Raw genomic sequence first — 17,332 nt, 5'->3', positions numbered from 1 at the left:
GGTAGTTTCAGGGGAGAGAATAGATCATATTCTGTGGGCTCTAGAAAGAGCCCAGATCCCCCGTGGATACAGGGTCAAGGAATATAAATAGATTTAAAAAGAAGAAATTCAAACTGTCAACAATGAAATAATAGGAAAATCTTGAAATCACAAACAAGAGGATCAACAATGAATAGAAATGAGCTTTAATGTGTCAAACACAGTAAATTAGCAGAAAAGATAAAAGTTAGGAAAAGTTACTACTGGAGGACCTAAGGGGAAGACAGCATATTAATATATTGATGGGAGAGTTGTAGATTGTTTCTAACCAATTAGAAAAATGATTTAGAGTTATTCAAGAAAAATCAATCAGACACATATAACTTTTGACCTAGTAATCCCACTCCCGGGCAAACACTGTAAGGAGATCAATAAGAGAAAATAAAGTTCAATATATAATAAAGTATTCAAAGCAGTTCTTTTAGTTAGCAAAGACCTTCTTGTAACAAAGTAGGTACCCATTGAACAGTGAATACCTGAAGCAATTGCCATCTATAAATAATGTGGAATATGCTATAGAATGAAAAAAAGAAAACAATGTAAGGAACTTAGGGGGAAAAAACTAACATATAGGAAGGCTCATATGTAATTATGTCTAATAAAGCAGGTCTAGAAAAAATATTCAAAATGACCACAAAAAGTTAAAAGAAAACAGTGCTTAAAGACAGCTCCTGATTAATTGTAATGTATAATTTTCAAGTCAGAAAGAAAATGATGAATATATTTCTCATTTCTTGGTAAATAGGTGGATAACAGCAAGCATGGGGGAGAACTTTCTATGCTGTTAAAGCCAATCATATTCATAGTTATTTTTGCCTAACTATTTTCTTTGTTACAAGGAAAGTCTTATAGCAGTCTGTAAGGTATACTGAAAAAAGGTTGAAAACATTTATGTTGTTGAGCAGATAGATATACTCAACTTTCCTTCATAATTCAGAATTTTTTAAATTTTATTTTCTCCAAATCCTTAACATTCATTTAAAAACTTGAAGTTTTTCCAGGTTCTGTCCCTTTCTCCTTCTCTATCCCTTCTATTGGGAATACAAGCAATTCAATATAGATTTGACATGTGTAGTAATATAAAACATGTCAATAATAGTCATATTGTGAAAGAAAATATAGATGAAAAAAACATCAAAAGTAAAATTTAAAACATATGCATCCAAATACCATCAGTTTTTTTTCTGAGTATGGATAGAATTCTTCATCATAAGTCTATCAGAGTTGTCTTGCATTACTGTATTGCAGAGAACAGTTATGCAGTTCACAGTTGATCATCATACCTTATTGCTGTTGCTTTACACAGTACATTTCACTTTGCCTCAGCTCACAGAAGTCTTTCCAGGTTTCTGTAGAGCATTCTGCTCATTTCATCATTTCTTTAGCACAATAGTATTCTTTCATAATCATATATCACAAATAATTCATCCATTGTCCAACTGATGGGCATCCCCCAAATTCTAATTCTTTGTCTCCCCAAAAAGAGGTGTTATAAATATTTTTTGTTCATATAGATCCTTTTCCTTTAAAAAGAATCTCTTCTGGGATATAGACCTGTAGTGATATAGTAAAGGATATGCTTGGTTTTATAGCCATTTGGACATAGTTCCAAATTGCTCTACAAACCGGTTGAATCAGTTCATAATTCCACCAACAATGTATTAATGTCTCAATTTCCCACATCCCTTTCACACACAAAAAAAATGGTCATTTTCCTTTTCTGTCCTATTAGCCAATTTAATGTGTATATGTAGTAGTATTTCAGAATTATTTTAATTTGCATTTCTCCAATCAATAGTAAAAGTATTTTTCACATGGCTATAAGAAGCTTGATTAGTTTATCTGAAAACTATTTTTATTTTTTGATCATTTATCTTTGGGGGAAGGGTCCTTATTTTTATATTAAGTCATTTCTCTATATGTTTGAGAAAGGAGGCCTTTATCAGAGGAATTTGCTTCAATTTCTCCCCACAATTACTCCTAGTAAGTGTATTTTCCCCCTGTTTATTCTATTCTCTCTCTCACCTTGTCCCTTTTCAAATATTTTGCTTCTGATTACCTCTCTCCCAATCTGCCCTCTCTGCTATCATCCTCCTTTCTCTTTTCTTATCCCTTTCTCTCTCTTATCCTCCTACTTTTCTATCAGGTAAGCTAGAATTTTATATATAATTGAATATCTACGTTATTCCCTCTTTGAGCCAGTTCTGATGAGAATAAGGTTTGCCCATTCTCTCTTATCTCTCTCACTTCCCCATGATGGTAAAAACTTATTCTTGCCTTTTTTTACATGTGAATAGTTTATCCCAATTTATATCTCACTTTTCCTTTCTCTCAGTACATTCCTTTCTTACATCTTAATTTATTTCCTTAATATTCAACTAACATCTGTCCCCTTTGTCTGCATATACTCTATCTGTCTTAATAATGAGAAAGCTTTTATGAGTTACAAGTACCATCCTCCCCATAAAGAAATATAAACAGTTTATCCTTATTAAGTCCCTTCTGATTTTCCTTTTCTGTTTACCTTTTTATACTTCTAGAGTTTAATATCTGGGTCAAATTTTCTATTCTTATTTAGTATTTTCATTAAGAAAGTCCTCTATTTCATTGAATATCCATTTCCCCCTCATATTACAATCAGATTTCCTCAGTAAGTATCTCTTGATTATAATTATAGCTCTAGAATACCTTATTCCAAATCCTCCAATACCTCAGTGCAATAGTTGTTATCTTATATAATCCTGATTTATATAATTTTATATAATCCTGATTTTGGATCCATGGTACTTGAATTGTTTCTTTTTTGGCTGCTTGCAATATTTTCTACTGGACCTAAAAGCTCTGAAATTCGTCTATAATATTCTTTGAAGTTTTTATTTGGAGATGTTTTTTAGGAAGTAATAAGTGGATTCTTTTAATTTCTATTTTACCCTCTGGTTATAGAATATCATGCAGTTTTCTCTAACAATTTATTTTATTTGTTTGTTTTATTATAGCTTTTTATTTACAAGATATATGCATGGGTGATTTTTCAGTATTGACCTTGCAAAACCTTTTGTTCCAACTTTTCCCCTCCTTCCCCCCACTCCCTCCCCCAGATAGCAGGTAGACTAATACATGTTAAATATGTTAAAGTATATGTTAAACACAATATATGTATACATATCTATACAGTTATTTTGCTGCACAAGAAAAATCGGACTTAGAAAAAAAGGTAAAAATAATCTGAGAAGGAAAACAAAAATGCAAGTGGACAAAAACAGAAGGAGTGGAAATGCTATGTTGTGGTCTTCTTCAAAAATGATGTCTTTCCTTTTCTTGGTATGGATTTCAGAAAGTTAAATAATTCTTAAGTCATCTCGTCTGGATCTAGTTTCCAGGTCAGTGAGATACTTTACATGGCCTATATTTCTTCATTCTTTTGGTTCTGTTTTATTGTTCCTTGATTTCTTAGGAAGTCATTAGCTCCAATTTTTTCAATTCTAATTTTTAAGCAATTATTTTCTTCAGTTAGCTTTTGTATTTCCTTTTCCATTTGTCCATTTCTACTTTTAAAGTAGTTGTTTTCTTCGGTGGCTTTTCCTCTCATTTGGCCATTTCTGCTTTTTAAGGAGTTTTTATTTTCCTTCAGTGAATTTTTGTACCTCACTTTCCATTTGACTAATTTAGCTTTTTAAGGTGATATTTTCTTCATTATTTTTTCATGTTTGTGTGACTCCTTTACCAAGATGTTGATTTGCTTTTTATGATTTTCTTGCATCATTTTCATTTCTCTTTCCATTTCCTATTTCTTTTATTTTTTTTTAAAGTCTTTTTGAAGTCTTGCGTGGCTTGAGACAAATTCATATTTTTTCTTGGAAGTTTTGGATGTAGAAACTTTGACTTAGTTATCTTCTGAGTGTATGTTTTGATATTGCTTATCATCATAGTAACTTTCTATGGTAAGGATCTTTTTCTGTGCTCTGGTTAGTTAGTGATCATAAACACTATTTTCTACTCTGGAACTGTGAAGGGGCATCCCTGGATCACTGAGGATGCAATCTCTGATGTGGTAGGGCTTCCCACTCTGGGACTGCCACCCAGGACTGTGTCCTAGGAGCTGCATATGGGCAAAGCAACAAAGCTCTGCCTCAGTGCTACTCCTGTAATCTCCTTATGATAAGTGGATAACCCTCTTATTATCTATGGGATGAGAGCTCTGGAAGATGCTACTGCTGACTGAGTGCCTCCTAAAACCTGCCCCTGATTTGCTGGAGCTAGGGTTATGCAGGCCTACACTGGACAGGCTGTGCTCCACTCTCACCTTGGTGAGACAAACCATCCTACTAACCCTCTAAATTTTCTTGGGCTGGAAAATTGTTTCACTCCATCTGTTTTTGTGGGTTTTGATGTGACAGAATTTATTTAGAGTCATTATTTAAAGGTATTTGGAGGGGTTTGGGGGAGAGCTTAGGTGAGTCCCTGCTTTTATTCCACCATTTTGACTCTGTCCCTCCAATTGAGGTTTTTCAAATAAGAATTTCATGTCTTTCTCCTTCTTTTATTTGGTCATATTTCTGTTAAATATTATACACGCTACCAATTATGTTTGTTATACCATTTGTATCAACAAAAAATTTTAACACAAAATCATATAAAATGTAACAACTTGATAATTGTAATTTCACATAAAAATGCTAAATTAAACTCATGCATATATAAAGTTGAAACTATGTATATATTCACAAGCTTTTATTATGTAGTCATATAAATGAAAAAATATATGAAACTAAAAATCACTTTGGAGAATTATTTTATCCTCATAAACTAGATCCATTGTTAAATCATTTTCAAACCATAACGATGCTTTATTAAAATTGGTGAAATATTTTGTTTGCTAGAAAGACTAAGAAAATCAGATTGATTTTCAGGCATAAACCTCTTTTTTTTTCTTTTCTGCATTCCTTTTAATGAACACAAACTAATACATTGTTTTCATTACTGAAGAAATACTTGTAATTGATTAATCTATTGCACTTTTGTTAATGAGAGTATACCTTAGTTAATTTAACAAAAATTCATTATGATATACTAAGATGTAAAATATCAGTGCTAGCTACTAATAAAACACATAATAAATATGTGCATATACATTTGCAGAAATATGTTTACATGTATGCATATTTTACATATATACATATATGGTGAGAAAGGAAAGGAGGAAAACAGACAGAGAGACAAACTGAGAAAAGCAGAACCAAAGAGAAAGTCGGAAAATAGACAGAGGCACAATGAAAGCTATGAGGTCCAATTTAACCAAATTATTTTGAGAACATACATAGATAAACTGGGAGTAAGAATAGATACAGATATGTATGTGTGTATGCGTATTTCTAGACAGACTGAAATGATCTTTTGTATTTGTGTTCCACTCAGAAAATAAGATTAGACTTATGAAGATAGATAATTCAAAAGTTATAAGAAAAATGCCTGAAAACATTTGTTTTTAACACTCAGTTCTCTGACACTGTAGACAAATTAAGTAAATAGCACGTTAAAAACCTTATAAAAATAGATTGAAATAATATTGGACTCTAAAGCATTATAATAAAATATTATCATTTGCACATGGGATACACAGGTTTTTTTCAGAACTTTTATTACAGCATTAATTCATACATTTTCTCAAAAGTTTTATGTGTTTTGAAATCTCTTTTAACATTATATTTGGAGCTTAGAGACCAATAGTAAGACAGACATGTTTTCCTCCTTTATTTTAATAATCATAAAATGGTAGATATTGATTAGATTTTAAACTACTGGAATTATATCCCTTGGGTAATTATTTTATACACACAAGAATACATATGCTTAACCAGATGAAGAAATGATTTTCAAACAATACCATTTCCTCATCTCATTTATATAGCTACCTAAAGATAAAGAGATCATTTATATGTGAATAATCAATAGCTAATAATAAGCGTTTTTTGTAAACTTGTACACAATTTGTTTGCTAAATACTTTCAAGCTATATTTGCTATTACCATTATTAATATGTGTGTATTTATGTATGTATTATGTATGTATGTATATATGTGTATATTTTACAATTCATCAACATAAAGACCTCCTAGTATGTAAACTCCTTCCATAAATGTATACCTTCCTTGGCAATTTCCTGTCATAGAGTCTTGCTCATTAAACTGAAAATTAAGTAATTTGCCTACAGTGCATACTAACTGTATGAGTGAGAGACAAAACTCAAGCATATCCTTTTCTAACTCCATGGCTAATCCACTAGTCCCTGTATAATGCTGTTTCCAAGCCTACTTCTATTGATTGAATCATCAGTACTATTAATAGTTGATATTTGTATAATATGCAATGGTTTTTAAAAATATACATTAGTCTTGTTTGATCATTTAATTTTTCCATTCAGAAAACTCCAGTTGCTCCCTACTTTTCTCTCCAGGATTAAAATCATCTGTTTAACTTTAAGATCATTTATAACCTACCCTTTACTAGTTTTCTAGTCTTCTTGAACCTTAATTACTTTCTTTGGTCTTTCTTTTTCTTCTACTCTCCATTTGTGTTGTTGTTCATTCATTGCAATCATGTTTGATTCTTTGTGACCCCATCTGGAATTTTCTTGGCACAGATACTGGAATGGTTTGCCATTTCCTTCTCCAGCTCATTTTACAAATTACAAAAATTGAAGCAAAAAAGTGATATGAGGCTCCTAGATATTCCTCAAAGAAAAAATTTATCTCTCAACTCCAGGTATTTTTACTGGTTGCTTCTCATGACTGGAATTCTCCTCATCCTTATCTTCACCTTCTTGGCTTTCCTAGCTTCCTTCAAATGTGAGTGACAGTCCCACCTACTTTCCCCATCTATATTAATGTTAATATCTTCTCTTCATTGATAATGTCTAATTTATTCTGTAACTTTCTTGTTTGAACATCTGTTTCCATTCCAGGCATTGTCACTTATAAACTCTTTAGATACTTTTGGTCAGTCCTTTCACATATCTATTTCCTGATCTTTAAAATAAAAGTGTGAGACACTATCAGAATAGCTAATATGACAAAAAAGAATGACAAATGTTGAAGGAGATGTGGTAAAATTGGGACAATAATTCAAGGTTGGTGAAATTGTGAACTAATCCAATTACACTGGAGAACACTTTGGGACTCTGCCCAAAGGCATATCAATGTGTAATCAAATTGTATAAACCCTTTAATCCAGGAATGCCGCATCATTAATAGACCTATATAACTTAAAAACACAAAAAGCAAATAGATATATGCACAAAAATATCTATAAAACTCTTTTTGTGGTGGCAAGGAATTAGAAATTGAAGTGATGCCCACAAATTAGAGAATGACCTTGTGTATATTTTTGTGATAGAATACTATTGTATTTTGAAAAATGATTTCCAGGATGTTTACAGAAAAATCTGTAAAATGAAGTAAGCAAAACCAGAAGAACATTTTACACTATAGCAGAATATAGTACAATGATTAATTGTAAATGATTTGATTGTTCTCACCAATGATCTAAGCAATGACCTAAGACAATTCTGAGGTACCTATGGTGAAAAATGCCTTCCACATCCATAGAAAGAACTGCTGGAATCTGAATGCAGAAAGAAGCATACCATTTTTCTTAAATGTCTTTATTTTTATTTTTTTGTCTATTTTCCCCATAATATGACTAATATTGCATAATTATACATGTATAATCTTTATCAATTTACTTGCTTTCTCAATGATAAGGGGAGGTGAGCCAGGGTAGAAGAAAAATTGGACTCAAAATTGTAAAAGATGAAGGCTAAAATTGTTTTACATATAATTGGGAAAAATAAAATATTTTTGTGTGCTTAAATGATCCCTTCAACTCCCTTCCCAGGTCTCAAATAATTGGTTTGCCAGACATTGAAAATAAGCTAAGGAAAAAGTGAGCCTGCAGACCATAGGCCACAAGGCGCAACTAAGTCAGATAATCTATCAGTGTCTACAGCAAACCCAGAAGGAAGTTAGCATGTCCAAGATGGAATAGATATATTAGATTTTTTATGATAATTTGTTTTCACAACAATAGTCACAGATCTGCCACATCTGAACTTTATCACTTCATGGCCTATTTATATTTTGGAAGAAAGTAAAAGTGAATGCTCTTATAGAAAATAAAGTAGAGAAGGAAAGGTGAGGCAGACCAATAAGCATGCAGGAAAAAAAAATTCTGTGCTAGAAGTGACACAATTTAAAAAGGTTTTAGAAATCCATTATTAGGATATCTCAACTTAAAGGGGAAGGGGGGCTTGACTTCCCAAAGAATAATAAAAATCAAAGACTAAACACACACACACATATATCTAGCTATCATAAAGTATTTCAAGCTTTTTAAAGTCATACAAGGTATGCAGATTATAATTATGTAACCTACATACAGTTATAAAGGAAATTCAACCTTGACAGAGATTTTTAAAAAATACAGCCATTTTTTTTTCTTTTCCCAATCTAATTTTTAGCTTCAAAAGTTTGCTTTTTATCTATTATTTAAGGTTGTATGGTGTTCACTGCCAGTTTGGGACACTGTGATAAACAAATAAGTTCTTATTGTCATTTTGTTCTCCACTAAGGCAGGAATAGCAGTCTCTTTCAAGTCACTAAATAAACCACTTTTAAACACAAAAGTAATTTAATAGAATCTTCAGAGCATGTCAATCCAAATTAACCCCAGGGTGTCTTTCTTTTGAGGTTCAGTATAAAGAATCCCAACTTTGAAACAGTGACATTTTGGTTATCTGATTTACCAGCACTATATACCAAAAGTAATGTGGAAGCTTTTTTTTTTTTTTTTTTTTTAACTTTTTGTTCATTTTAAAGAAAGGGCTTTTAAACTAACTTTTACAGACTACAATTTCAGTGATTATTTTAGAAGGGCACATACATTTGTGCATTTAGCAACTCAATTATTTGAAGAATTTTACATAGTCATTTATATTTCCTTCAGTAATGACATTTCTCCATTAAGCATCCTATGTAAATAAAATAAATCTGTAGTGTTCATAATCACAGGAAACAATTCTAAATGTGGCATGTAATAAATATATGTTCACTTGAGTTAAGAATGAAAATTAACCTGGTTTTATTTTAAATTGCCCATTTCTAAAATTTTGAGTATTACAAACGACTATATAAGGGAGAGAGCTTGGTTTTGTAAGAAGAATATTCAGGAAGGAGGGTTCAAAAACCTTCTTGTACTTTTATTAAGTAATGTAACCTTGAGTAAATTATTTAACTGTTCTTATTCTCAGGAAATCCTCTTATTTCTGATCTGTAAAACAGGAGAAGGGGAATACACATTTATATAGTGTCAACTATATGACAAACAGTATATTACCTCATTTGATCCTTACAATAATCCTGTGAAGTAGGTGTTATTTTCTTCATTTTGTAGTTAAAGAAACTGAAGTAATCATTTCTAAAATATATAGAGAATTGACTCAAATTTATAAGAATACAAGCCATTCTCCAATTGATAAATGGTCAAAGAATATGAACAGGCAATTTTCAGATGAAGAAAATGAAACCATTTCTAGTCATATGAAAAGGTGTTCCAAATTATTATTGATCAGAGAAATGCAAATTAAGACAACTCTGAGGTACTACTATGCACCTCTCACATTGGCTAAAATGACAAGAAAGGATAATGATGAACGTTGGAAGGGATGTGGGAAAACTGGGACACGAAGACATTGTTGGTGGTGTTATGAGCTAATTCAACCATTCTGGAGAGCAATTCGGAACTATGCCCAAAGGACTATCAAAATGTGCATACCCTTTGATCCAGCAATGTTTCTACTGGGCTTGTATCCTAAAGAGATCAAAAAAGGAGGGAAAGGGACCCACATGTGCAAAAATGTTTGTAGCAGCCCTTTTCATAGTGGCAAGAAACTGAAAACTGGATTCCCATCAGTTAGAGAATGGCTGAATAAGTTATATTATATAAATATTATGGAATATTAATGTTCTATAACAAATAAATGACCAGCAAAATGATTTTAGAGAGGCCTGGAAAGACTTACATGAACTTATATTAAGTAAAATGAGCAGAACTAGAAGATCATTATACACAGCAATAGCAATATTATACAATGATCAATTCTGATGGATGCGGCTCTTTCCAAGAATGAGATGATTGAGGCCAGTTTCAATGATCTTGTGATGAAGAAAGCCATCTATACCCAGAGAGAGGACTGTAGGAACTGAGTGTGGATCACAATATAGTATTTTCATTCTTTTGGTGGTTGTTTGCTTGCATTTTCTTTTCTTTTCTTTTCTTTTTTTTCTTTTTGATCTGATTTTTTTCTTGTGTAGCATGATAGTTGTAGAAATATGTATAGAGGAATTGCACATGTTTAACATATATTGGATCACTTCCTGACTGACTGGGGGAAGGAGTGGAGGTAAGGGAGGGAAGAAAATTTGAACACAAGGTTTTGTAGAATGTTGAAAGTTACCCATGTATATATTTTAAAAATAAAAAAAAAACTATATTTTTTTAAAAAAAGAAACTGAGGCAAATAGAGATTAAGTGTCTTACCCTGACAAGATTAGATTTGAACTCAAGACTTTATGACTCCAGGCCCAGTTTAAATAAATGGGAGTAATCATTGTAATTCTTATTAAATAATAAATAAATGTGCAATGTAATTTTAGCAATACTTTATACATGGGAATAACAAAATTTAAAAAAAAAACAGATTACCTTGCTGAAAAAAAATGCCCCAATCCATTTTTTAAATCATGTTATTACATTAAGATAATTGTATTAAGATACAGGTTGTTCAAAAGTCAATGCAGTTTTAAGGTATAAAAACTTCTATATCTTAAATCAACAAATCAACAAGCATTTATTAAATATTTACTATGTCTCACCACTGTGCTGAGAATCAGGAAGACAAATACGAACAGTACAGTCTCTGCTCTTAAAGAATACACTCTAAACTGCTTTTAGAGTTTTGGAACATTCTGAGTGCAGTATATAGCATTCATTTCTTTTTTAAGAATATGAACATGCATAAAATCTTTTTAAAGTATCACATATAAAAAGGGCAATAATTTGTGAGGCAGTATGATATGATAGGGAAGGAGGAAGATGTAGAAAGTTGCTTTGATTCAAAGTATGAGTGAATATTATTAATTTTGTTCACTAATATCTTCAGGCTAGCAATTTCATTAGCATTCATTTAACTTGCTTTCTTTAGCTAAAGGATTCTCCAACAATTACCACACAATAGCTTTTCTAAATCGTTTCTTGTTCTTTTAATCCCTCATTCTTCCTTTTTACTTTTATTAAATAATCTCATATCATATATTAGGTATTCAAGAGATATAATAACAAATAATGTTGTTTTATATCCCTTTGATTATTAAAATCAAGAAACAAAACAAGCATACCTTTGTGCCACAAAAATTAATAAAGAGATATGGGGGTTTCTGGTTGAGGATAATACTATGCTGTTTACATCAAGTCCTGGAACCCTGCAGAGATACCGAGTGATATTCATAGTATCTTTGTGTGTTTGGCTTAATTGTCCATATAAGAAACAATAAACTATGAAAATGTGTTCAGAATCCAGTATATAGTTTAGATAGACAACCTACAGAGTTCACCCATAAGTAAATATATCTGAAGATAGAAACTGAAAATGCTATCACTCAATTAAGAAACATTTGTTAAGTACCTGTCATGTGCTAGGCACTGTGCTAAATGCTAAAGATACAAATACGTAAAAAAGAAATATACTCTCTTCAAGAGTTTGTAAGCTAGTGAGGGAAGACAAAAACATATTAAGAGGCTGGAAATCAAGTCTGTGTATATATATAGGATATAACAAGATGGACACAGGGGCATGGTGGTAAAGTCAGGAAGAGAATATTCAAAGTCGTGGAGCCCTGGGAGAAATGAATATATTCTCATGTGTCCTCAAGTGAACCTGGTCCTTCCCTGTTATCATTCACTAAGGGCAAGTCTAAAAGGAAGGGCATTGCCTTTCTTACAAATCAAGTTATTTTTCCTTCTGCATACATCCCATAGCTAGGGTTCATTCTCTCAGGATAATTCTTTTAAGTTTAGAGGCCTAAAAATTACCCTGTGATAAGAAAATGGGATTCACTTGAACAGGAGTGCCTTTCTCACAACCATAAAGTAAATTCTTTTCTAACTAAGGTTCAGACCTTTAGAGTAATCATAAAATTTTTACAGGTTGAAGACCTACATACATTATTTAGGGGAAGGTGAGATTTATTTGGCTTATGATCTTATTCAAAGGAAGGAGAGAGCTATCTTGAATATTTTGTTTTACATTTTCTGTGAGGTAAAAAATAATGTTTTTCTCTATCTGATATGCAATGATATGTTAATATTTTTATGGAAATTTTACTTCCATTTTTGTAGACCCAAAGAAAAATAACGTTTTCAAGTTGTTAGTATTGGTATTGATGTTATACCAATATATTTAGAGTATTGGTGTTAGCAAAATATGTCACCAAAAGATGCTTTGTGAGCAACTCCCCAAAATCATAGTCAGTTTATATAAATGCAGAAGCTATAGAGACTAGTCCAATAGTTTTACATATATTTTACTCTAGCAGCCAGCATGTTCTCATGTAAATGGAGGATCACTGGGCTCAGGACAAGTAACTTGTTTTGTTTGGTCATTATCAGTTGTGTCCTATTCTTCAGAACCTCATTTGGTGGAGTGTGGTGGGGTGAATTTTTTTTGGCAAAAATGCTGGAGCTGTTGGCCATTTTCTTCTCCAGGTCATTGTATACATGAGGAATTGATATAAACAGAGTGAAATGACTTGCTGAGGATCACACAGTTAATAAGAGTTTTGAACCCAGGCTTATACTCTAAACCTGGTACTCTATTCAATATGTCATCCAGCTGCCCAATTTAACTTCATACTATTTACAATAATGCTTGTGTCTTGGATCTTTAGGGTTGCTTTAAAGAATTATCTTCTTAATTCAGAGAAGTTTTTTTTTTAAAGAAAAAAAACAAGTTTTTATTTTATACTAAACTAGAAATTTTTCTCAAAGGTGACGTGCTTGCTGATCCTTATCAAATATTTCTTTCTATCCAATTTTTACATTACTGTTTACTTATTGTGATTCAAGCAACCACCCTGTCATTGCCTGAAAGGTTACATCTTAAAATCATGTATCAAACATATCAGAGGCCAAAGTCCATTCCCTCATTTAACAGATGAGGAAAACGGAGGCCCAGGGAGTTGGAGTGACTTGTTTCTATGCAGGTGATGAGAAAATATCAGAAACAGTATCTGAATCCAGAATTTCTGAATCTAAATCCATTGTTTCTCATTATACCCTGCTGTCCTGAGTTACTGAAAAGAAAATGTGAGGCTCATGGCTTTAATAAATCTGTTAGAGAATTTGATGAGGATTAGAATAAAAGATAGCCTTTAGCAAAATCTATTGTAAAAAACAAAAAACAAACAAACAAACAAAAAAAAACAAGGCCAGATTTTTTATTTGTGAGCTAGCTTTTAAGTTTGATACAATTATTTTTGCTGTGATATTACACTACTTTAGTACAATGTAACAGAAGCAGGCTATCCTCAATTACCTTTTCTGCTTATGGCAAATTTAACTTCTCTGGATCTCAGTTTCCTACTTAATCAAATGAGAAGGTTGATGACTCCCAAGTCTAAATTCTTCTATTGCATTTAGCCTCCAATGCTCTAATCTAGGGCTTATTGTTCATTCATTAGGACAAATTAAATAATTGAGTAATGGGTTTCCTGAACAAAGATGCATATGTGTGTGGGCTATGTAAATTTAATCATGTAATTAATTATATTCAACTTCAATTATAATCACTAATTGATCCAGGAATGATAGCTTGCAGTAGTCAGTATATTAGATTGGCAGGTGATTAGGTCCTATAGTTTTACTAGTTTAAGGGTGCTGACAAATTATATAAAATAGCTGAGCTACATTTGGTCCACGAGACCCAAGTTAGATTCTCAGGCCTTTTAAGAATTTATTACAAGGACCATGCTTCTGAAATTTTTTAAGGAAGAGACAGTAATTTATCTTTTCTAGATAACTAATAAGTGTAAACTTATCCATTATGTATGTGAATAATAGTTGAACATAATGGAAGAACATGTTGTTTCTCTAAAATTTGCTATTAAAGTCAAATAAAACAATAAGCATTTATTAAACACTTTCTATGGAACAGGCCCAGTGTTATAATACTCAGGCTCTAGGGATGACAGTGATGATGATCATGATGATGAGGAAAAGAACAATAATGATAATAACATTTATATGTTTCTTTAAGTTTTGCAAATCATATTACAAATACTATTTAATTTTATTCTTACCACAATCCTGAGGAAGTACATAATATTATCCCAATTTTACAGATGAGAAAACTGAAGCAAACAAAGGATAAATAATTTGCCCTGGGTCACACAGTGCCTAAGTGTCTCAGGTTGAATTTTGAACTTCCTGATTTCTTTAGCCACTGTGCAATCTAGCTTTAAGAACAAATAAATGGAAAAATCTTCACTTGCAACCTGACAAACACAAACTATGTGCAAGGTAATTTAATTTCAAGGATTAAATATAAGTATTTTATACAATTTTAACATTGAAACTGAGTTCTCTCTATGAAAACGTATTGGGAAATTTTTATTTTTCTGAGGAATCATACTTTTTCATATTATTCACTTTGTTAGTGAAAAACATTATAGCTTCAACATTTTTTCCTTTTCTAAGTTTTGTGTTCAATACTTTGTTTTCATATATGATATTTATATATTTTTTCCTTAAATTCTAACACATATCATGTTTTTACTTATTGGTAAAGACATATTAGAATCTATTTTTCCCTCAAAATTTTTGGTAAAAAAAAATATTGACTGGGAATTTTAAATTCTGAGAAAAGGGCAAAAAAAATTTGATATTTAAATTCATGAATAATTCAAACATTTGGAGGCAAAAAAAATGAAGATAATGGATAGGATAACCATTGCCTTGAAGAAATGTTAGGAAAATGTTAGGAACAATGGTAGAGATCCTAGAAAATAAAAGACATGGGTTCAAGCCTTGTTTCTAAAGCAGAGTAGTATGAATGTGAGTGTGCCACTTAACTTCTCAGTGCTCTAAACAACTTTCTAAGACCACAAATTGAAGATGGGTGACAAATCTGCATTAAAATAAATTTCCTCACATTTGCTATAACACTGAAATCACCAGTCGAGTTCAAAAAATTCCAATAATTGCTTAGATTTATATACTGTTTTAGAATTATTTTATAATTCTAAATATTTTATATCTATATATTTCTATATCTCTATATAACATATATCAAAATATTTTATAGATATGGCCTCATTCAATCTTCCACATAGTTCTATGTGTGACTACATAGATCTGTAGTCAGATATTATTATCTTCATTTGACAAATGAAGATGCTGAGGTCCTGATTAGTTAAGAAGCTTGCCTGATGTCACTTATTCAATATGTGGTGAAGTGCAAGTCTCTAGACAAAGTATAGTTTTTATTTTTTTTTATCAAGCTACATGATTAGTATTTTTAATTATTTTAATAAATCAGCATAGTGTTATATATTTTGATATGAAATAAATGGAAAGAAATAAAGTAAAGGGTAAGCGGGAACATGAGGAAAAACAAAATATTTTCTTAGTGTCTCATCATCGGACTAAAATTATTTTTCTTTTGGCTGGTAATCATTTTGTATGCAGTTGTCTGAAACATAAGACCTTTTCAGAATCATAGAATCACAGAATTTGATATTTGAAAATTTACCTCTATACCCACTACACTGGAGTAAATCTACTCCAGTGTAAACACAAAAGGAATATCCACATAAAAGATCCAACAAATGATTATCTGTATTTTAGAGACAAAGTCACTCAGTAGCTATTTCTGGTAATCTCATTTCTCATCAAGAAATGGTGTTGAGTCTATGCATTTGAGAAGTGATGAGAAACATTTTAGAAATGACACATCTAGTGACAAACAAGCAAATTATCTTTGAGCTGGCATAGGTTTGTAATCACTTTCATTCTATTCCCCCTATTTTTCAAGAACCTAAGGAAAAAATATACTTTCAGTATGTCTAAGGAAAATGGGTCATCACAAACTGATCATGTGGAATTAACTCACATTTTGATAATACTTTACATTTAAAAAGTGATTTTCTAACAACATTTTTTAAAGTATGTGGTGAAAACACTATCCTCATTTTACAATTGAATTTAATGGTTAGATAAATTAAATGACTTATCCAGGATCATATGGTTAGGAAGTAGCTAAGGAAGATTGTGATTTCAAATAATCTGGAAAAAAAACTGTTATTTGCCTTTCATTATTTTGGATTATTGTAGTAGACATTTTTTATGGTATTTATCATCTCTCTTAATGAGCTTCCATAGTTGATTACCCTTTTTTAAAAAGTTGTAAAGTGATTCTTGATGAAATTATCTATATTCCCCATTTACTCTTTTACCCTTTTATAGCCTCCTTTACCACACGAGAGTTCTATCACATAACCCATAGGCATGAAACCCATAAAATTAATGGAATTAAAGTGTTTTCTTTTCACAACACTGTAATTGGTCACTATCATCTGTTGTCATGCTTCTTTGAAGGTAAAATTGAAAACAAATATAAAAGACTTACTCAATAAAGTAGACTTCCCCCTTTTCTGTGTAGGCCATCTCCCAATTATCAGGCAATGGGCCCAATTCATCATTCTCTTCAGGCTTAGTCTGCTTCACTATATCCATATCCTCCTTTGGTTCCTCAGGCTGACTGTACACTGGTGCAGGGTAAGGCTGAGAGGGCATCTCACCTGAGGTACCTGTACTTTTGTCTTCATGCTCACTTGATTCTAGGAGAAAAGAATATTAATAAAAGAGTTTAGTTTGTTCCCAAATGTATGTGTAGTTTATATTCTGAGAAACATTTTGGAAATAAATCTAAGGAGAGACAAGCAAATCACCTTTTGGCCTAAACTCACTGATTTAGTCGTCTCTTCCTTCTCTACACATTTAAGGAAAACAAAATAAAAGAAGAAATATCCCTAATCCATTTATAATGAAGAAAAAAGATTCTGTAGAATAAAAAAAAATCGGTGCCACATTCATAAACGTTTTTGCTTCTTTCTATTCTGTCATTCTAAATCAGGGCTTCACTGATAACTTACAATATCATTTTGTTCTTCTTTTCCTCTCTCCT

The 17,332-nt window shown here is 31.6% G+C and overlaps 1 protein-coding gene across 13 annotated transcripts in view; it reads right to left on the bottom strand.

The window, feature by feature from the left end:
* The window catches only part of MAGI2 (membrane associated guanylate kinase, WW and PDZ domain containing 2), a 1,604,868-nt gene that overhangs the window by 541,800 nt on the left and 1,045,736 nt on the right, over nt 1-17,332 (bottom strand). For all 13 annotated transcript variants that reach the window (XM_031940846.1, XM_031940849.1, XM_031940848.1 and 10 more), the window contains one exon: nt 16,775-16,985. In XM_031940846.1, coding sequence (XP_031796706.1) covers nt 16,775-16,985 — 211 coding nt within the window. The remainder of the gene's footprint in view (nt 1-16,774; nt 16,986-17,332) is intronic.

Source organism: Sarcophilus harrisii, chromosome 5 (assembly GCF_902635505.1).
Source record: "Sarcophilus harrisii chromosome 5, mSarHar1.11, whole genome shotgun sequence".
In the NCBI taxonomy this organism is placed as follows: Eukaryota; Metazoa; Chordata; class Mammalia; order Dasyuromorphia; family Dasyuridae; genus Sarcophilus; species Sarcophilus harrisii.
This window is presented reverse-complemented; position numbering and strand designations above follow the sequence as displayed.